This window comes from Primulina eburnea, chromosome 14 (genome assembly GCF_022965805.1).
Source record: "Primulina eburnea isolate SZY01 chromosome 14, ASM2296580v1, whole genome shotgun sequence".
NCBI lineage: Eukaryota > Viridiplantae > Streptophyta > Magnoliopsida > Lamiales > Gesneriaceae > Primulina > Primulina eburnea.
Window position 1 is genome coordinate 28,162,690 of NC_133114.1, and position 22,316 is coordinate 28,185,005.

The 22,316-nt window shown below is 34.7% G+C and overlaps 2 protein-coding genes across 9 annotated transcripts; one reads left to right on the forward strand and one right to left on the reverse strand.

Annotated features, from left to right (window-relative positions):
* Window positions 1-645: 645 nt before the first annotated feature.
* Window positions 646-16,888, reverse strand: LOC140811053 (myosin-6-like). 8 transcript variants are annotated; one of them, XM_073168922.1, is made up of 39 exons: window positions 16,414-16,888; window positions 15,206-15,334; window positions 14,909-15,052; window positions 14,414-14,559; window positions 14,172-14,328; window positions 14,026-14,084; window positions 13,776-13,935; window positions 12,404-12,553; window positions 12,197-12,333; window positions 11,959-12,105; window positions 11,775-11,876; window positions 11,565-11,622; window positions 11,348-11,449; window positions 10,915-10,952; window positions 10,696-10,822; window positions 10,437-10,607; window positions 10,222-10,353; window positions 9,962-10,071; window positions 9,124-9,184; window positions 8,601-8,778; window positions 8,284-8,489; window positions 7,360-7,479; window positions 6,637-6,735; window positions 6,268-6,480; window positions 6,037-6,176; window positions 5,779-5,890; window positions 5,678-5,698; window positions 5,500-5,583; window positions 4,598-4,768; window positions 3,630-3,773; window positions 3,305-3,493; window positions 2,553-2,684; window positions 2,414-2,484; window positions 2,230-2,329; window positions 1,843-1,899; window positions 1,683-1,739; window positions 1,422-1,502; window positions 1,198-1,280; window positions 646-1,123 (listed from the first exon to the last, which is right to left on the reverse strand). In XM_073168922.1, exons 1-39 carry the CDS (start codon window positions 16,414-16,416, stop codon window positions 1,009-1,011), a joined length of 4,506 nt encoding a protein of 1,501 aa, XP_073025023.1. In that variant the 5' UTR covers window positions 16,417-16,888; the 3' UTR covers window positions 646-1,008. The 8 variants fall into 8 exon arrangements, 5 of the variants coding, with proteins under 5 accessions (XP_073025023.1, XP_073025022.1, XP_073025021.1 ...); XM_073168921.1 differs by having other exon boundaries at window positions 4,598-4,777; XM_073168920.1 differs by having other exon boundaries at window positions 5,500-5,595.
* Window positions 16,889-19,161: 2,273 nt separating this feature from the next.
* Window positions 19,162-22,039, forward strand: LOC140813089 (uncharacterized). The gene is made up of 4 exons (XM_073171520.1): window positions 19,162-19,469; window positions 19,914-20,230; window positions 20,952-21,071; window positions 21,677-22,039. The coding sequence occupies exons 2-3, from the start codon at window positions 20,015-20,017 to the stop codon at window positions 21,063-21,065; spliced, it is 330 nt and encodes a 109-aa protein (XP_073027621.1). The 5' UTR covers window positions 19,162-19,469; window positions 19,914-20,014; the 3' UTR covers window positions 21,066-21,071; window positions 21,677-22,039.
* Window positions 22,040-22,316: the final 277 nt, after the last annotated feature.

Sequence of the window (22,316 nt, forward strand, 5' to 3'; positions counted from 1 at the left end):
ATATATATATATATATATATATATATAACTTGTATATACAGGATTTTAGTGACGTAATTTATCTCGTCCAGTAACTTGTATTTTTTTTTGCTTTGGTCTTTTTTGCTCGAAACCTCTAAATCCACTATATGTTATTTATTTGACATCAATACTCTTCTACGTGGTTTATGTGACAAGAATAAATTTTGTATTACAATATAAACAAAAATAAAGATAAACGAAAAACTGTTTTTCTCACATTTGAAATATTAGGGGTCGTTGACTTTTTTTTTTCTTTTTTCGATTAGATGAATTTTATCGTGAATAATATGAGCTTTATTCTCGTCACATGTGTCAAGAATCAATATCAAAAAAATCATATTCAATTAATGTGTTTTGCACTCATAAAAATATTATTTCCTCATGGTTACGCCTACCTCCGAGAAGCGACGAGATACACCACTAATTCGGTTGCAAATCATGGGTTTTGTGTGATGGATTACTGCATTACTTCTCTGGCATGCAAAAGGACAAAACTTTTATTTCAACCACGAAAAGTAAGAAAAAAACACAACATATGCAAAGCTTTTAGAACCCATGCTTGGGGGGGGGGGGGGGGGGGGGGGTGGTGATAGGTAGACAAAAAATAGTATGTAAAGTGAGAAATTCACACAGCCAAATTTCCAGCCCTTGTATAAAAAACATGTTTTTACTTGATACAAGTCGCTGCTCCCGAAGAATCTCTCTTCCAGTAGTTGTGGATAAAAACACTGAGGCAACTTGATTCTAATGATAGGGAAGAACACTTCACTATTTGCATAAAAGCAACCACCCCATCCATCATCTACATGAGTAAACCTAGGAACTTACTATTCTATGTAAAATACATTTGGGGAGGCTATGAGATACTAAACGAGGAGAATAACTCCGTCAAAAAATGGAGGACATACATCATATTTAACTGGAGATGAGCATTTGCTAAGTCTAAGTATGTATGAGCATTTGAAGGCTCAGACGCCATAGCCTTTTTTATTGCAAAAATTCGAAGGCTGGATTTCCAACAAGTTCCGCAGCAGCCTTTACGCCTCTGAAATTTGAATCTTGGAGACACTTGCTAATATCATCAACTGAGAAGGGGATGATGCTGCAAAAAAACAAAGAGTTGATTAATTAAGGCATTTTATGTTTTCCGTTTTTAACAGAACTTTTTCTAATTACCTTGAATTGTCATCCAACAAGAAGGGGTTGCTATCAGCTTCATTAGACTCCTCTGTCATTTGTATCTTCATACTGGATATTACCTGGTGCGGATTAACGAAAAGTGGGAAAACACTTGTTGAAATAATCAGAGCAATCAAAGTTTAAATCATGGTCAACCACGATTAGATTAAATGAAAAAAAAAAAACAAAGTACGAGAAGAATAAGGGTGAATGAAACTTACATCCGGCGATACACTACGTGTGTTATAGTTTTCATCCTGATAAAGCGTACAGATTCTATAAAGCTGTTGGATGCTTAGTATCTGCAAAAAGATAATACCGAATAAACTTCTCACACGAGTGTAGATTTCACATTTAGAAAAATATAGAAGGGAAGTGTGACGGAGGAAACGGAAAAAAGAAAACAAAAATAACAGACTGATAACAGATCCAAAATAAAGACAATGAAAGAGAAAGGAACTCAAACTTCGAGACAGACTTACAGGGCAGAGATCAGTTGTGAGATCGTCACAAGTTATTCTAGATTTTTGGTGTATGACCTGAGCATGAATTTAGATGTTTAGTCCAACCGTTGTTTCGGTATGTGAGGACAGTCATTTGATGAGGAGATAAAGTCAGAGGCCAAAGGACAAGAGATCGTACCAGAAACCCCACAGCCTGTCGTACATGTTTTAATTCATCCCATGATGAGCCTGCATACTGTAACATGATGCCTAATTATGCAATCTAAAGATGAATTCATAACTATTCAAGTGATTTATAGAAAGAAAGTCTAGCAATGAAACTTTTATACTGGTATTTTAAGCTACACAGTGATATAAACCATATGAAATATTCAACGTTGGATCACATGGTCTCATGTGGTACATGTTAATCCACGGGAATCCCGTGTAGACTCCATTTGATCCAAAAGCATAAATGGCCCCAATCTATCAGGCACGTCACATAAGGAGATTATAGCACGCGACTCGAACTAATCAGCAATGAAAGTAAGGCTTAACTATGGCAGTCAAACAGTCAAAGTCTTACCTCTTCTTGTGCATGTCCGCACCAAAGTTCTAGCTCAGCTAAGCCTGCTTTTACATATTCCCCATTGCTAAATGAGCAGCACTCCCTGCGGAGGAGAAGGCTGCAGAAACAAGTGAAGAAAACTACAAGAGTAAACCCAGTGGCATATACAACAGAACCCTAGGAGGAAAGGAATAAGAACTACCTATTAAAAAGCTGCACATTGATATAAGAAAAAATTTGGGAGAAGATTTTCTGGGCTAGTACTGGGGGAACCTGAAACAACAAGTTCCATAAGATAAACAGCGGACATCTCACAGCAATTTATAGTCATGTCTACTTACAAAGTTCTCTTTCAGTGTACTCAGAAGACTATTTAGGCTCTCAATGACGCTTTGCCAATGACTTATTCGAGAACTGCTGTGGAATGACCGATTAGAAGATCGAAAAGAATTTCCTTTTGATGTTCTGGATGCCTGAATGTGTTACGTTGAAATTTGGAAAACCGATCATCAGCACATGCAAAGGGAAATTTTACAAAATAAATATTCTTATCAAGCAGACCGAGGTCATGAAAAAAATAAGTAAATGAGCAAATGATCCTAGACGAAAATTCTTGATAGATTTCCAAAAATGACTTCACTTTCTGAATCAAACTGCATTTTCAAATTGATTTCTATTTTCGCAAAGACCAGAAGCAAGTTTGTCGTAAAGGTGAACATGTTTTCATTTACTTGCGGATAATAAGATATATTTATCTAAACATGGAAGGAGTTTTAATAATACAAAATAAATATACAAGTAAAAGCTCCAACGCAGCAAGTTATTGTCCAATTTGACGCCTTAACATTAACAGTCTCTTATTCAATCAGCGTTTTAAAACAAAGTTTATCATCCAAAACTTCGGAAAATGTAAGAGGGGAAGTTAGAGATTCATATGTGTGAGACAAAGTTAGCTAAAATAAAACATCTCACCCATGTTCCACAAGCAACGGCGTACGAAACATAAAAGGTAAATACAAAGGAGATATAATCTGCAGAAAGTAATCCCCAAAGGTAAACAATTCACAAGAATCCCAAAGATGAAGATGCTTACCTGGATGCACAAAGAAACGAGAGAAGACAATTCTTTCTTCATATTATCTCGAATGATTCCATAGATCTTTTCAACATAAGCAGTCAACTGCTGCTTGAAAAGCAAAGCTGGATACTTGGCCTCAACTTGGGACACCCCATCAAGTCCACCTATCGAAAGGTTGGCAGAAGAAGGAGACGACCGAAAACCCTGAAATGTTACCAAATCATCTCTGCTAGCCTTTTGGTGCTTAACCATATCTTGGTAAGAAAATCTTTAAACAGATATCTTTCTTCAACAATTTCTGGAAAGGGATATTCAATTATAATGCTTAAGATCTTTATACCTGGGCCATCCTACCAAAAAATGATGTAGGCTGGGGTGATTTTCTTGGAGTCGAACTTGTAGCTTTTAGTGTTTGCTGAAGTAAAAAAAGTAGTGTAGACGTGTTGGAAAGCCAGTAAGCCATATGATCGTTGTTTGCCTGGTCCTGAAACAAGATATAAAACAACCAATATTCACTAGGTTAGAAGTAAAACAACATGATGTTGACCTACTTCAATCCAGAATAACAAGGCACTTGAATAAATTGTTGACAGCAGGACACTGTTGAGACATTTTAGCATCCATTTTGTTGATGTTGCTTTCTGGTTCATAAGATATAGATGGAGAATGCATGACAACATAAATACAAATCAGCATCTTTAGAAACACCAGCCCCTCTTCTGTTTATGATTATATTTTCATAGCATCTATCAATCCAAAAGAAAGGTTAAACACGTACTTTAGTAATCATATATTTACTATTTTATCAAGTAAAAAGAGAAAAAATAAATTAATGGGATGAATCACGGTGGTACAAGATTGTTTAATACCACTCAGACTCAGTGTTTGATTCAAAACCCAGCTGATGTCTGGACAAAAACATTCCAACCTCAGCCCTTTGAAGAAACTCAGCTATTCACAATACATTTTACCGTTTCTCTCTAATTTTTCTACCAATTCTGGTACTGTTTCACTTTTCTCATAAAACCATTACATTCCATTTCTTCCAATATATCACATCAACTTCAAAAATAATATCCAAACACCATTTCAAAATAATTTGCATAATTATTCTCAAATATTTTTAGTTGAAAGCCCAACTAAACGCCCTATATGCCTTTCTTCATCACATTTTCAAATCTGAAATAAAATCATGGAATACAGAATGCTTAGAGAGCAGTCAAAAATTGAATAACAAACTAGCCGTCAATGGTGGAGATTGCAGTTATAAACAGCATAAGGAATCGATAATATGTCCGGATAGCATACCTCAATTGCTGAACCAACATACTGAATGAGTCGATCAAATACACTAGTTCTTTCAGCTTCAAAGGATTTCCAGTGGATAAGACATTTGTAAATTGTAAAAGCAGCAACTGGTTTTCCTTCACTGAACCCGAGATTTTCTGTGGTGCACCTGAAGAGAGCATCTACATTTTCCTGGGAAAACTTTTCACAAATTATTAATCAACTTGTCCAAATGTCCTCAAGTGAACCAGATATTCCAATCATTACCTAAGACTACTGACATAAAACATTTTAAAACAAATGCTCACAAAATAAACTGGTGTCACTCGAATGCAAGAACTATATCCTGGGAAACCCATGTAGCACGGACACCTTAAAAAAATCTGAAATATCGGACACGGATACGACACGCGTCGGATAGGGCAAAATCCGTGTCGTTGACTTTTTTAGTGTTGACCAGTCGGGCACGACGATGACACGCCGCAGACACGTTTCGGCAAAAAATATTGAATTTTTTTTAGATTTGAAGATGTTCATTGTATATATTTACATAAATATATATTCATTGAACTTAAACCTGCTAGATGGAAATTTTTTAATATAGACATGAAACCCACACTGGCTTAATAGTCTTAATACAAGTTCAAGCAGGTTTAACATCAAAATAGACATACCTAAATTCATATTCCGAGTTTTAGAACTTAAAAGTGCATAGCGAATTAAGTCTAAGCTCTACAAAACTTTTCTTTTCGAAGCACCAATGAAAATGCTTTACCTAGAACATCACATATATCCCCCAAATTTTTTCAAACCAGGAGGTTATGCTTCTTTGCATTCTCACTCGTTTCAAGTTGAGCATGCACTAAAAGCAGGTTAAAAGAGAAAACAGGAACAAAAATAAGACAGCTAACACATGAACATACACGTTGAATTTCATTGTTGGATCTCCTTGTCTTATTGTCAGATTCACTCCCAAATTTCTTTGTGGGTGTTGGACTTTGAGGTTCCTGTATCAAATTCTAGCCATAATAGTTTATGTAACATTATGTCCTATCCAACAAAAAGTACAAACAAGAGGTGCTATTTGTAGAGTTCACTTACATGTATACCGTTCTCCACAGGCTGCAAAATGAAGGCATAAAGGTGAGAACCAACTTATAGTAAATTCAAAAGCACGAGAGAGATGTTCAATGGCTACTAACCTGAACTGTTTGAACCAGATGTCCAGAAATTTTCCCAGGCGGAGTATTTGTCAAAGCGTGCTCTCGGAGAATATGGTCTTCAATTTCTATATCTGAAAGTTTCTCTTCTAGCCTATATAATTTTTAAGCAATGGCTATCATCAGTCTGGGTCTATAAAAGTGAAGGAAATGAATCTGGGGTCAGGGGCATTCAGAAACTAATTTTAAAAATGGCAATAAATGCCAAAAAAGGAAATGAGAAGCTACCAAAGTAACAACCTTTGCATTGCAGTCTTTAACTGGATAATCTTTGACTCTGCCTCCAAATTTTGCTTTAGTCGTTCCTCGCTGATCTTGCTAGTTTCCTCAAACTTTTTCTCCGTTTCATCTATCTTGTTTTCCAGTGAAATAACTAAAGACTGCATAAACAATTTACAGTATTCAATTATCCATAAGAAGTTGCAAAAACAATACCGCTGAGGAATAATAAACCTGATCTCATGAATTCACCTTCAGCTTCTCATTTTCAGCAGTTAACTTATTAACCAGTGCATGATCAAACACAGGGACCTCTTGTAGAACAGGAATAGGCCCAACCACCATCTTTGCCACTTCCAGTTCCTTGATATAAAATTCTTTAGTTTCTAGAAACTGCGACTTCATTTCCTCTAAAGCAGATTGGAATTTTACAGTTTCCTGATTTTTGGCTTCCTCAATGTCAGCCTAAAGAGAACAGATTCAAAATCTCGGTCATGAGATAAAAGATTGTTTTGCTCTCTCATGGTCATATCTCGTAAAGAAAAAGATGCACCAGCAAAACCAAAATTCCACTTCAAGAATATATGAAACTTCAAATGTAATATAAAACAAAACCATTACCCTCATTCGTCTCTCCAACTGCAATCTCCAAGTTAATTCTTCAACTTGCTTTTCTAGTTTGCTTTTGGCTTCTAGAATTGCACCTGTTTCTTTTGCAGCCTGAAACAGACCAAGAAAAACATATTTGTTAAGAAAAAAAGAGAAAAATTAAAGTCTATTTTGAATACCACTATACTTCTATAGAGTATTTAAAAGTCTAAATTAAATACATCTAGACTTTTAAAGTCATTAAAGTCAATAAATCTTCTACATTGAATACACGTTTGGCTCAAGTTTTACAATGATTAGAATTTAGAATTATACATCAATTTGTTATTCGTATATATTGATTTATTATCCATTTATTATACAATATCCATCATCCTATCCCACGAACTGTTCGGTGAATTTCTTTTGAATACATCAATTGCGCTACCCTCAAAATTTTCTACCCTTTGGCTCAAATTGAAATTCAAATGGAGTAAATCAAATTAAAACTATTAATGGAAACTAAGTCTGAATAAGATATTTCTGTATTTAGCTTCTCTTTTTATTAACAATTTCATGCCAAAGTCAACATAAGTTCATCATTTGTAAACTTTCAACATTAATCAAAACTAACTAACAAGTGCACATTATTAACAATTGTTGTGAACGTACAGCAATTTGCATAAGATAAGCAGCAAACTTGAGTATGACATCCAACAAATTTTGTAAGGCAGTATCATCAGAGAAAAGTATCACCAATTTAAGCTTGCGCAGTTCTCTACGAGCAATTCTTGCTCTCCAGGCACATTGAGTAGCAATTGATGCAATCTTCAAACTTATGTATCGACGGCGACCCAAGCATCCTCGCCAGTGACTCTGGAACAAATGACATCACAGTGGGACTACTAGTTAGCAAAGGACGGTTTAAGACCATATAATGAACAATTATTTCTGGTAGGCAAAAAAATTTAGACTATAAATAAACAGAAGTTAATTGTTGGAAACTATATCATTTTAGTTTACGGTACCTATACTTTCAATATTCCGAAAATTAATAAAAGCGGTGTATTTTCCATAGTTTTGTAAATGAAGAATAAATCAAACATACTTCTCCCAAATTCCCTGTTTTTTCATGAACTTCCATTAAGTCAGAGACAGTTGCAAAAACTCTCAACTCTAATTTTTATTTTCTAGCTAAAAATTCTCAATCATTATATCTAAATCAATAGATCAGAGTATAAGAAAAGTAGGGATGGGAATGGGTCAATGGGTCCAGGTAGACCTACCCTTATTATTTATTTTAAGTTCAATGGAATTAATGCTAGAAAAAATTCGCACTTCTCTAATTTCTAAAATTTATCTTCTCCCCATGCTTGAACTACTATGTTTAATTTTTGGTAAATTAGAGATGTTAAAAAAATTGAAATTGTTTGACGGGTTTGACTGGTTTAACCAGTTAACTTTGTACAAGGGTTGGGGTGGGTATGGGCTTGAATTTGAATGGATTGTGTTGTGTATGGTCTTCCAATTTTAAATGGGTCGGTTCTCGGGACCCGATCCACTATCCCTGAAGAAAAGCTAGAGTAAATCAGTAAAATAAGAAATTGTGGTTATGCAGATCCTTATAACCGAGGAAAGGATCCATGTATCAATTGCAACTTGTTTCTGCAAGAATGTCACCTGGATGGTTATAGCAGCACTAGTGTTCTTTCTAAGTCGAAGCTCATCACGAGCAACCATCGTTCGCATTCCCACTTGAATAAGAACAGCGGAGGAGAACAACAGTTGATAAGATTTTCTTGCCATAAACATGCGTATGGCTTTCTGGATCATCAAAGATGCAGTTTCTCTCCTCCTAAGCTCATAAAATGTGCGTGCAACTTGTCCTGATAGATCAAAGAAAATAATGCAGACCTGAGGAACTAGTATTACTTTGGAATAAATTTAAGCTATTGACTTAGTAAAAACAAAAAAAACCATCAGACACCAACAAATACCTCTACACAAAGCCTGAATTTGTACCGCTGCATTGCACAATGAGATGAAGTTCTTACGGGCCAAATATGAACGGACTTTTCTCTGTATAATGCACGCTGATCTTCCAAGGACCTTACTCCGGAGAGAATCTATTTCTGCCATCTGACCAGCTCGGAGAAACACTTTTGTTTTTCCAATCTGTGAAATGAGATGTAGTCAGCAAAGTTTCGCTCGCCTTTGAGATATGTTATGGAAACATAATACACTTCTAAACAAAATTGGTGTTTCAAGTCCTATGGGGCAGTAGCAGAGAGTCAGAACTCGAGTTAATTTAATATTCTGCAAGCATAAACCATATAGTGGACCAAACCGTCACCATGCAACCAGACTTTGACAAGTGGCTACCTACATGAGTTTGTTAAGGAAAATGTTATTTCCGCTGAGCATATGCAATGACCACTCTATATGCCCATAAAGTCAATGCAAAAGCCTGAGTAATTTACATGCAATCTCATATGCCTAATGCAGCAATACATATATTACCTGATAACCTTGAAGGCCAACCTTCTCCAGAAGTATTCTACACGCTGTGACCTCATCATAACTATCAAAAGCAAAAGGAGCTTTCAAAAATTCAGGATGAAAGTCAACATCATTTAATCCAAGAACCTTACTGGAAAGCATCATTTACGAAAATTTGCTCATGTTTGGTCTCATTTCTGGAGCTTTCAAGACTACGCTTTCTGAAACTTTTACTTTGTAACGAAATGAATATTCAGTTTGATTTTTTAATAAAATATTTTTTTAAGATAAATGTCACGCCACATAGAGATAAGTTGGGTTATTTATTTTTCTAAAAGTTTGAGGTATTTTAGAATTGAAAGGTATAGTTTACTGGATTAGGAAATAACATAAAAGTTGAATAGTTTTTTTGGGAGATATCAAAAGTTAAATTAGAAATAATGACGACAGAAAAGATGAAAAATGTAATGACAATGTAATCTGAGAAACCAATTCAAAATGGCGAGAAACTTAGTTTCTTTTATTTCTGGAAAGCAAAGACATGGTTCTCAAAAGGAAACATAACATAGCCTAGGAGACTTGAGAAATCCAAAGTGTGGGATAGAAAGAATTGCGCCTTAACAAAAGTGAGGGATAACTCAAAGATGCAGCCTATGCTGATTTAAGTAAAACCATGGATGACAGGTTGAATTAAAATCAATCAATAACTTAAATCAGACCATCCTGACAATAAAATCTCAGAAACCCAATCCCAAAAGGAGGAAAATAGAGTGAGCTCGGGAGATGACAGTGAAATAGATCCATCTCTCAGAGACACTTATTAATAAAAAAAACAGTAGCAATGGTTTGCTAAAAATACCTTTCATTTGATACAGAAAGCTCAAGGATTTTAAAGCGATCTAAAAATTCATCAAAAGCTTTTCGAGTGGGATATCCAGCACAACTAATCCTGATTGCCTCCATCACTCCCTGAAAACAGTTTACTGATTTTAGAATGCTTGAACAGAGAAATCGAGCAGAGGAAATATGATGATTGCCGGTGACAAAGATGCCTGTGCTGACTGTCATTGGCTAATTGTTATGCTGAAAAGCACCAGTATGAGAAATACTAAAACTCACCCCACAACGAAGTTGCTGTAGTACATTAGAATTTTCAAATATAGAAGGCTTCAGAAGATTATTAGGCTTCACACAGCGAATGTAATGTGGCTCTGTTGAGCTAAGCGTCTCCAGCAAAGCTTGCAGTTGTTGCTGTATAATACATATGATAGTGTTGAAAATGGACACAAGTAAAAATAATTACTATTCCACGCTTAAAACATAGATAAATGAACCTTAAATCGAGAACCAATCGATGAGAACTTTGATGATTTTGAAGAATCCTCGGGTAACGGTGGGAATAGACCAGAAACAAATGAACAATTTGAAGCACGAAGAAGCGACTGATGCTCGGCAATGACATAATCTTTGTTCTTATCCAAAAATAATTCTGTCTGATAAGTGACCTGAAATCAGTGTATACACCATGAACCATGTATCTAAGTAGCAACTGGTTTTTGGCAAAATACTCTGAACTCACTGATGGGTACATACATCACCGGCATAATGACAAATGGTGAAGTCAGTTCTCGACAACTTAGGCTTGATAAAGCGCTTATGATCTTTAAATGACTGATACAACTTTTCGGCAAAAGTCTCATGCGTGGATTTCGGAAACATGCTAAAGAAATGAGGAACTGTGAGAATTTTATGCATCAATGCTATATTCATGGCTTCTTATTCCATTAATAAGATAAAATACCGTATACATACCAAGCCTCATCAATAAGAGCAATAATGCCACCAGGTTTCTGAAACAGTACAAAATGAATTAGAAATTTATTCATAAGTACATTTTTGATCAACCACAGACCACTGTTCACATATAGTAAGATGCATATACGGACACACACGCACACAGAGGGAGAGAGGGACGAAGGGAGATGCACAACTAAATTATTTATTCTTTTTGAAGTGACAGCCCCGGAACTTAAGAAATGTGCAAGTCTTCTATGGTTTCCCAGTACGCTCGTAGAATAGATCACCGGCAAACTGGGTAAGGCAGGAATAAGGATGAGGCAATCATAAGTGAGCATCAAACAACGATATACGTTGCAGCCAACTTTATAATGTAATAAGAAAGTCAAACTCGAGACAGATGATAAGCAAGACAATCATAAATTTGGTAAGAAACCAATGCTCAAACCTTTTCAATGAGATCAAGAATATCTTGATTATCAACAAACTCTATGTAACTCCAATCAATTTCTTCTTTTGTATACTCTTCTTGTTCCATCTTGAAAACATGCTATACAAAAAATATGTTCAGCTTCACACCTCATTTCTGTTTAAATTTATCATTGAAGAGAATAATTTAACAAATAATGAGAAAAAAAATAGACCACATAACATCATATGCACACCTGATTAAAATGTTGCTGTAGTTTCTCATTTGTCAAATTGATACAAAATTGCTCAAAACTGAAAAGGCGTGTTAATAATAAGAAATTAGCGTTAAAAAATAGCAATGAAAATAAAGTATATGAGGCCCACAAGCCACTAACAGATAATAACAGGGTGTTATGCGGTCTAGACGATGTAAACGATCAAAATCAAGCATACCAGTTAAGCACCTGTTTGTCTTGAAACTCTCAAATCCATAAATATCTAGCACCCCAATTAAGAATTTTGAATCAGGATCCTGACCAATGGAATTGTTTATCTTGTTCACGAGCCTGACAAAGAAAGGCCTACCTCTGAGTAAAGCATATTCGATAATCAAGATTTTATCCAAAGTTACACATTTACTTGACCAACCAATCAAACAATCTCGAGTAGAGAATCTTCGCTAAAGCATCCCTACTAACAGCCGCAGCATCTGGATCAAGGCTTTTTGTTATAGCTTCATCACGAGTAACAATGACACGTTTGCACAAAGAGTCTTCAAGAGACTTCTCATTACACCTGTACAAGAACTGTTAAATGAACAGCTTTTCGGTTCCCCATAAATTATCAGGAATGTATAGTGATATGCACGCATTAAGAAAATTCTTACATTAAAAGTTCAGCTGCAGTTTTCAAATGAAATCGAGACTGATTGTTCTTTGGTAGGGAAGCATCACTCTCGCTATCCTTGGCAAACTCAATATTACCTAAGTGAAGAATCGCTGCCACAACTTGGAAAATTGCATCCTGCAATGAGAAACCTTAGGAAATTTTGAAGTGGTCAATACAAAGGCAGACAGCATCAAAATATTTATACCTGCTCATCAGAACTAATGCCAACAACATCCATGGCCCTCCTAGCAGAGACATAGTCTTTTGAATCGTCAATTCCATCCAATTCATAACAATTTGATTGGTTCAAATAATGAAACATCCTAGGATTTCCCAATTTGAACTTTTCAATATCCTATTAGAAAGTGTAAGAAAGCATGAGAAATTGGATGTCAAAGAATGTAATTCAAGCAAAAGTTACCAAATTTAATAGAAACGACAAATATTAAAAATTACAATTGATAACTAGTAATTTTATTGAAGTTTTAGATGCAAGACAAAAGAAATGAACTCCAGATTCAAGAAGCAGACATGGCATTCCCTCAATCCCACAATGGGATATAAGTATATATATCATCCCATATTTGCAGACTTTCTTGCCAGTAAAGGTGAGTAGAAAAAGAATATCAACTGTAGTGTACAGCTTAGAAGATGGGCCTAAACGATAAAAGAAACTCAACTGCTACAACACTACTCTAAATTCACTAGAGAAAAATGTTTCCCATAACAAAGACGGAAGTTTAAAATCCCAAAGATCAGATTACAAAGCAGGAGAGAATAGCCAAGGGGTGGTCGTTGTTTTAATAGTTATTAAAAGCTCATATAGTGTGCATCTAGGCTCATATAGTGTGCATCTAGGCTCAACACACGATTGTTGCTCATCGACGCACTCTAAGGTGAAGTCCTTCCATAAAGTGTGTGCCTCATCCATAAAGTCCAAGTTTTGATGCACTATAAAGAATCAAGTCACCCTTCAAATGCACCTTTTATGTCCGGATAATAAATCCATGGATTAAATGCAATCGATATAAAGGTCATTTGTTTCGATTTATAGACTATTGAGTAATATTTTATTTTTAATATTTTGTAAATTATATTAGGTCACGTGTGATGAACTTTGCTTATATTCTCGCAAGTCATCCTTTAGATCTCCCACTTAAATAAAGTGCACGCATCGCCTTGCGCATGGACCCAGTGAGACTTAGAGCACGCATCATCTCGCAAATCAGATGAATGGTTTCAGCCATGCACCGTATTCGGAAGTGTAGCGTTGGGAAAAAATAAGAAATTATCAACAAGAGGTTCCCTGACTGTCTGCAGGAAGAATGAGCCTTCTGTAATTACTGTCAACATATCAAACTAATGAATCAAAAGTGGTCTTTCGAAAATCTGGTTAGAACTTAGAAGCATTTTTGCATAATTTGAAAGATGTCTGCGTTATTTGAAAAGGCCGTGTTGTGCTAATTGTATGCCCTTTGTTTCGACAAGTTTCTATAGCCTTCATGACGCTAAATATTAAGTTGAGCTGGTACCTGATAAGATTGAAAAACAATTAATCCACACAAACTATACATTACCTCAGCTGGTGCAGCACAAAGCATATAAAAACAGTGATAGTTCCTTTCAGGATCGGATACTTGGCAAACACGTGATCTTTCCAACAAATAAGTTCTAATTGCAGCACCAGAAATCCTACCGCTATCATTAAACTGAATCTCCACAAATTTTCCAAAGCGGCTGAAATTAAAATTTAAAACGTAGCAAACCTGTTTTAAAAATAAATCCTAACCACAACTCAAAAGGCATTTGAAACAAAATATGACCGACCTTGAATTGTTGTTTCTCACAGTCTTTGCATTACCAAAGGCTTCCAGAACAGGATTTGACTGCAAAAATGGAGAGAGGTTCACGAGGAAAGGAAAAACATGACAGATGTAATATAATGAAAACTTTTTTTTTTTGGAGGGGCAGACCTCAAGTACTTTCTGTTCCACAGTCCGCCCCTCAGCTGCAGCTTTACCTCCCATATGTGCAAAATAACTCATTAGCATCTTAGTGCTTTCAGTTTTACCAGCTCCGCTTTCTCCACTAACCAAAATCGATTGATTTATGCCATCATTAATCATTTTCCTGGATTTAAAAGAAAACTTGCTTAAAAGAACAATCCAAAAGATCAGGTACTTAAACATACATCTAGAAGAATGTAAAATTTTGCCTGTAAGCAGCATCTGCAATGGCAAAAGGGTGAGGACTCAGCTCTCCAAGAGCCATTCCTTTGTATTGCTCCATCATATGATTACTGTACAGGTGAGTTAATCGTTGGAAAGGGTTCACAGCAATCAATATGTTGCCCGTAAAGGTCTGAAAAAACCACCTACCATTCAGCTTCATAAAATTGAAACGAACGAATTTGTGACATATTAAAGGTAAAAACAACTTTTTGGTTAAAGAAAGTTGAGACGTATCTAGAAGAACATCATATCACATCATCAGTATCAGCTACTAAGCTTCTGAGCTAGTGTCACAAAAATGACATGAAAAATACATGTGACGACAATATATTTTGCAAATTAAAGTGGTGCTCCGTAAAAGAAAACAGAAGTGTATCATAGGAATAAGAAATAATACTAAAACAAAACCACTGGAGAGTAGTAGTTTAATCCTATGGTCAGGAACAGACAGAAAAATATAATCCTCTAAAATTACTCACATATATTTCATTCATATCATATCGGCTTCTCAAATTCTGTAGAACACCAGGCTCATGCAGATAAGCGAGTTTTGTCATATCATCCACACCACAAGGAGGAGCCTCTTGATCTTTTGGATATACGTTCATTACATTGGCTACAGCCTACAAATAAAGATGAATAAAATATTCATCAGCACGAAATAAGAAACCAGTCGCCATAAAGTAAATATTTAAATTAAAGCAAAATACGAGTGTCAGCAGGAACAGAAATAATAACATTTTCAACAAAGAGAAGGTAGCGCAAGAGATACTTACTATCTTCCCTGATGTACAAGTAACTTTAATTTCTTGGCCATTAACTTCTGCAACTTCCCCGTCAATCCAAGCTAACTCGGGATCCCCCACCCATACATGAGATCCCACCGCTATACTGGCCGAAACAGCCTGAAAGGCAAAAGGAGTTGTGATTTTGTGAATACCCATAAAAGAGCTGTCTAAACGATATAATGTACAGCCATACAGGTTATTGTCTATCTTATAAATGCATCTGGCTGCAATAATGCAGTCTGCAACAGAGAGGTTGGATATAGATACCCAAACACTTCATAGCCAATAACATACATCTAGATGCAGTTAAACAAGCCTCCAGCAATATAACAAACTTGGATACCAAATGTAAGGAAAAGGAAACATCTGCCATAATAAAACAGAAACTTTTCAAACCCTTGAAATGTTTTACTCACAACATAAACTTTGAAAGTTTTTATTATCATTTTGCAATACGCTAGTCACACTTCAAATCTCAAAATTGAACCCAATATCTGCACATTTGTACATAACAAAAAAATCCAACATTAAATTGACTCGAACAGATCAAATTTGCCGAGTCTTCATAATTGTAAACACACAACATAGATTTCAATTTAAAAAAAGCCTAGCATCTGGAAACATAATGTAAGTTCGCAGATGTTATTGAATAGTGCGTGCACTTCTAATCACATGATTCCCTTCATAAAGTTTTTCTTTATTTAATCATAGCCGCTTGTGCTAGAGAAAGATATCTCTATAAACTCCTTTCAAATTTTATACCCAACACGAAAGATATCTCTATAAACTCCTTCCAAATTTTATGCCGAACCTTTCAAATTTTTCAAAAACCACCAAGCTATATTACTACTCAGCACTTGTAATATTGAACCGTTAAAATCTACAAAGCCGTCAAAATTCAAAATTTTGATCAATCCACCATTCTTGCTTGTCGTAATGCAACCGATATAGAGTCCAGCACTGTAAGCTCAAAATCTTCTCACGGATTAAAAGAGAACGCCGGTAATACTTCAGAAGAACAAAAACCAAAGGACTGAACACAAACAAAGAATCCCACAAAATTCGATCTGGGAGAACTGTTAATTAGGAAATAAAATAAACTATACGCTTAAACGTGACATCTAAATTTCAACACTGAACAAACCATTTAAAAAAATCAACGGATAAAACTCAAAAAGATAAACTCAAATGCATACCATGTCCGAGGTAAGAAGAGGTCAAACCCCGCTATAGTTTTCTTCAAATTACCAGTCCCAGAAAACCCATGAAAAACCCATCCCCTTAAATGTCAGGTATAATCAACCATAATATTTGTCCCGTAGTCAATGCATACACAATGTTTCTCCCGCAAAATATAATATTTTGCCTTCCACCACCTATTTACTCCTCTGAATATACCAAGAACTGCTGCAATATGGAAAAAATAATTCAGAATCACATGGATATCGTCACGGGAGATGTAACATATATCTCTCCTTTGTATATGTAAATGTATATACAAAAGAGGGAACGGAGGAAATCAAAATCCCTCTTCTGAAATGAGTTTTCCTTTCCCAGATAGTGATTTCCTCTGGGATACGTTAATATTCTCCTTTGACTTTGCTCGCTTCTGTATCGGTTTCTTGTTTGTTTGGGAAAAAAACGTCAAATTGCGTAGCAACCAGCAGAGAGCGTCAATGCTGATATGGGGATCCGGTGGACTTTTATGCCCCTACTAATTAGTATATTTACAAATGTGAAAATAAGTTGGCAAAAATTCTTGTTAGACAGTCTTACAGGTGTATTTGTGAGACGGATCTCTTATTTAGGTCATCTATGAAAAAGTATTATTTTTTATGCTAAGAGTATTACTTGTTTATGTGAATATGAGTAGGGTTGACCCAGTTATATTTAATTTATCCTTTTTTATATATACATTTTTTAGATTTTTTACATAAATTTAATGCATCCAAAAAAAGAAATAAGATGCTAAAAAACGAAAGAGGAATATTTTTAAAATTACTTTAATATATTATTTTGTTTTATTATGACTCAAGAAAGGTAATTTAAGGATTTAAAAATTACATCAAGTCATTATTTTGTTAAAATTATAGCTCAAGTACAATATACATCACAAAAAATTCGTAAGAAATCATCTCACAACTAAATATTTTTATGAAGGGTTTCAATTCGACTCGACCCATGACAAAATATTAGTTATTATGTCAAAAATATTACTTTTCATTGTAGTTATGAGCCGGATTGTTCGTCTGATGGATATAAATTATTGAAATCATTTGATATGAGATCTACTCGTATAGATTACGAAAATTCAGGACATACACTTTTTCTACATAAAAAATGTGCATTTTTCTTAGTATAGAAACAACGGGAAGAATTTTCCCTCTCTCCATTTTTCTCTCAAACACCTTTTTATTTGTTTCTAATCATTATAGTTTTTACCATAGGGAGTTCTTGTTTGAAAATTTTTCAGAATGACTTTCCAATTGACCTTCACAAACTTACAAGCGAATAAAATGTGTAAAAACCTGCAAGACGGGTTCTTTTTTATTGACCTGGGAAATTGCCTAGGTCATGAATATATAGAGCATAGATAGATGAAGAAACACTAATTTTTTTAAAAAATCAAATAAAAGAAACAATCAATTTCACTAAGAAAACACATGAAAATTAAACACACACACACACACAGAGAACGATGAAAAAAGTGGGTTTGGAGGAGACATTTTCTCTGTACTAGTTAATAAACACACGCGTTGCGTGTGTTTACAATCTTTTTTATTATTATCGATGTACTAAAATGAATTTTGACAAATTATGGAGGGAATAAATTTATATTTAATGGTTGAAATGAAAAAAATAAAAATAAAAGTGTGTGTTGAAATAAAAAAAAAACAAAAAACAAAAATATAATATAAATATCATATAAGAGTAAAAATGAAAAAAAATTGGTGTCCTCTCTAGGTAGTTACTATGAGGCCCTCACACTTAATATAATCGGAACTACATGAGTAAGTTTCAATTTACCAAAATCTTATGTTTTTTGAGCAAATAATTGTGGGAAACATAAAAGAGAAGTTCAAAATCTAAATTCTTATTCCGCATGACTTTTAAAAAAATAAAGTCAAACAAACTTATATTGTTTTTGAATAATTTTTTTTTTAAATATTGTCTAGTGACCATTTTAAAATACCAATTGCCAAATATAAATACTGTTCAATTTCTATTCCCGTTTACTGTGTCAGAAGATGATAGCTCAGCCACCAAATTTTCAACGCAATATTTACCTAACCGTGAAATTTCATCTTGTCCAACGGCTAAAACTGGCGATTCCAATGTCGTTTTTCACCGTGCATTGTAGGAAGAGCTGTTACGTACCATTCGCAATACATACAAGTTACAGTCTACGGCATCATGAATAAATTTTGTTAATTGGGTCTCTTATTTGATTCAATCTGTCAAAAGTGTTAATTTCAAATATAAATAGAGTCAACTCGTCTTACAAATAATATATTTGTGAGATTAAGTCACGAAAAGCCTACGCATAGCGTAAAATTGATTTTTTTTTTCAATTATCTTGTGATCACTACAAAAAAAACAAAGATTTAACAACACTCAAAAGACAACGGTTTGGTTTTTAAAAAATTGTTGTCGTAGGTCTAAGATAATGGTTTGCATTAACGGGTATTTTAAGGATACGACAACGGTTTATTTAAACAATTATCTTTGAGCGGGTTTTCTTTGAGTATAAGACAACAGTTTTTTAAAATTGTTGTCTATGAATATATTTTTTGAGGTTATTTTCTAATCATTGTCTTTGAGAAGATCTTTTTGGTCTAAAACAACGGTTTTTTAATCCTTTATCTATTGGCGGATTTTTGTTTTAAATTTTTTTTTTAATGAATACGTATACATATGTATGTACTTGCCATTCCTGGCATTCCATTTATTGTAAGAAAGAGAAACAAGCTCAAACCCTAGCCAACCCGTCACTTCTCTTCCTCCTCATTGATCTGACCACTGCGCCGCCGGGAATCAGTGCTCCGACCACCATGGATTGCAGCTGAGGTCCAGGCAACCCTGTTCATCACTTGAATCCAAAGAAACGAGGTAGTCCATTCAGATTACTTCATCCGGTGCTAAGGAACAAGAAGTAGAAGAAGAGCAGGATTGTCGCAGCTCCGAAAAGGATGAGCACACCAAGATTCGGATAATGCGAACTATTGTCGAAGCGCAGGATCCCACTGCAAAGGTTCTATCTTTTTCTCACTCTCAGTCACCGATTTGGTCTTTGTTTGATATTTTCTATCATTGCTACACTTGGAAAGTATCTAAATGGGTTGTGAATTTACTGCTTTTTTATCCATCTCATCTTGTTGATTTTGGCAATGTTGTTTTCTTGATCGTGTAATTGTGAGTTGACCTCCTAAATGACACGTAGGGTTCCAGTTTAAATTTGAACTTGTGGAAAGTAATGGAATTCTTAGTGGTGTATGGTTTAGGAAAATGTACCTCCTCAATTTGCGATTAAAATTTCCTACCTGGCTAGCTTTGCTCAATACATAAATGTATAGCGTCTCTGGACTGTTGCGGGCTTTTGTAAACCAACAGCTACAAATAGGAGGCAATATTAAAAGAAAAAGAAAGGCAGCTCTTCCTTCCACTTACATTTTTTCTCCATGAAAATGGATTGCAGTTTAGTTGCTGGTTGAGGCTCTATCAAGAGATATCTCTCCCACTCATTTGTCTCGGAGAAGTAATTCTTTAAGTGGAGAAGAAAAATAGCTCAAAGCATAAATGAATTCATCATTTCAAGGACCAAATACGGCAGTGAAGGTTTATAGACACCTTCTAAAAGCAGTTAGGAAATATGTTGGAAAAGAAGAACACAAGGCCCATTTCACTGATTTTATCAAGCAGGAATTTAGGAAGAATATTAAATTTAAGGACTCAAGGAAGTTGAAGCTTGCCAGTGATTACACCTTCTATCTTAATAGTGTCCATCATCACAAGGTAATTTTTTTTAACTACTCCACCAATGATAGTCCCTTGTCTGTTTGCTTCTCGTTCTTTGTAAATTTATATCCAAATATTTTGTGGTAATTGATGATAAGAAGAATAATTGACGTGTTACATGATAGAAGAACAATTAACATTTAGTATGAGTTTATGACGGAGGTATATTATATTTGTTGCATGTAATGTGTGATTAGCGTAATATCAGTAACTGAATAACAGTTGTTTTGTTTGTGACTAGCAATTTCTGAGCATTTGTGAGCACTTGGTCTTTCCTATTGCCTTTCATGAAATTTTGCGCCTCTCAAATATTTGTAACTATTTTATAGTTTTATTATATAACAACCTTGAAAATAATTCATTACATAAAAAACTGAACAGTAATTTTATTACAATATACTTTTTGTTTCTATTGATCGTGCATTGGGTTGAAAGTTCAATAAATTGTGACGCTGTTGTTAACTTCATATTTGGATTTGACTTGGTACCACATAAAGTATCTCTTTGGTGGTTCATTTGTAGGCTAATTGGGGAGAAAGATATGAAACTTCTGATATGATGTTTGATCCAGTACCTTATTATGTCGACAAATGAGACTACACATAATGCTCCATGTTTGAGGCTACATTCATCTTTATTACTATTTGAAATTCGAACAAATTATTACTAAGTTTGAGTTTCTGGTTTTTAACCCATTTGGAAATCTGTTTATGCACAGGATTTATTATTGTCATACAATATTGCGGTGGATAGGACAGATGAGATGAAAAAAATATTAGGAAAATCTGCTGCAAGTGTGGGCCTCAAGCTTCCTGATGTCTATCAACCTTGACTGTTGGTAAGTTGAAACTTTTTATGCCAAGTTTCGGACCATATATGTACATTTAACCATGTCACTAGTCTAAATTTTTATGTTTTGAGGGAATGGTATCACGCTTTGTAACATTCGATTTTCATTAAAAGAAATTGGTTTCGTAGCATTCCCTTGATTTCATGTACAGAATTCATCAATCATGTTTCAGATGAATATTTATTCAAATATCAAGGCTCTGGTGTTATGAGACCAACACTTTTCCCCTTCCACCCTTTGGTGTGACGGAGGGAGAGGGGGTTTGCAAGTGGAGTGGTATCACCACCCAAATAAGAAAATCAAATTCCATATCTTTAATCAACAAAATTTAGGTCCTTCACGAACCCCTCTCCTTTCGTCCCAGAAAACACCTTTTTAACGCAAGTTTTTTCTAAGCACTTGATGATTTTACCTAAAACCTCGCTCTGTTTTGGAAAGCCAACAATTCGTTTCTAGACTAATCCTTGGACTAACACAATGCATGATGCTAATATTCTGGGAAAGGCTTTGACTATTATAAATTCTATGTTCCGTGGAAGTTGTTTTTGGAGTCAAATAACGTCTTACTTAACTATGGCTTCGTGTTATTGCAGCACTCGAATGACATATCAAGAATTGCTAGCCGAAAACACATTATTTCATTGTTGCTGTGGTTTATTACGAATCTCTGCTTGGTCCTGTAAGCTTTAGCGTTTTCACTTTCAGTTGAGATTCACCAATATTTTGGCTGGAACTGAAATACTTGAATAAAAATACGCACGAATGAGTCTTATCATTGTAATATCAAAGATGTTGTCACCCTTGCATATCACTTTTTCGTTTTTGTATTGTAGTGAAGTCAAACTACACCGACCCTGGTTTATGAACCGCCGGTTCTTGTGTTAGATACTTCGGGTATGGTTACTAGAAAGGTTATTGGTTTGGTTAATCATCACTTATAGTTTTGGTTCAGTTTATATTGTTTTAAGACATTTAAAATTAAATTCGATTTAAAATAATTTTACTTAAATTTAAATTTTTAATACCAAATTTTAGAAACTGCAAAAGATTTCAAGTCGTAAAAGTTATGGATTTAATTATGAAATTACTGAAATATACATTTTAAAAGTTATTATTATTATGCTAAAGAAAAGAAGTCGATTTTTTTGTACGCAAGTATTGTGTTGTGATATTTTTAGTCATATACTTTTTCTTAAATAATTATGATCATATAACTATATTTTGATTATTAAT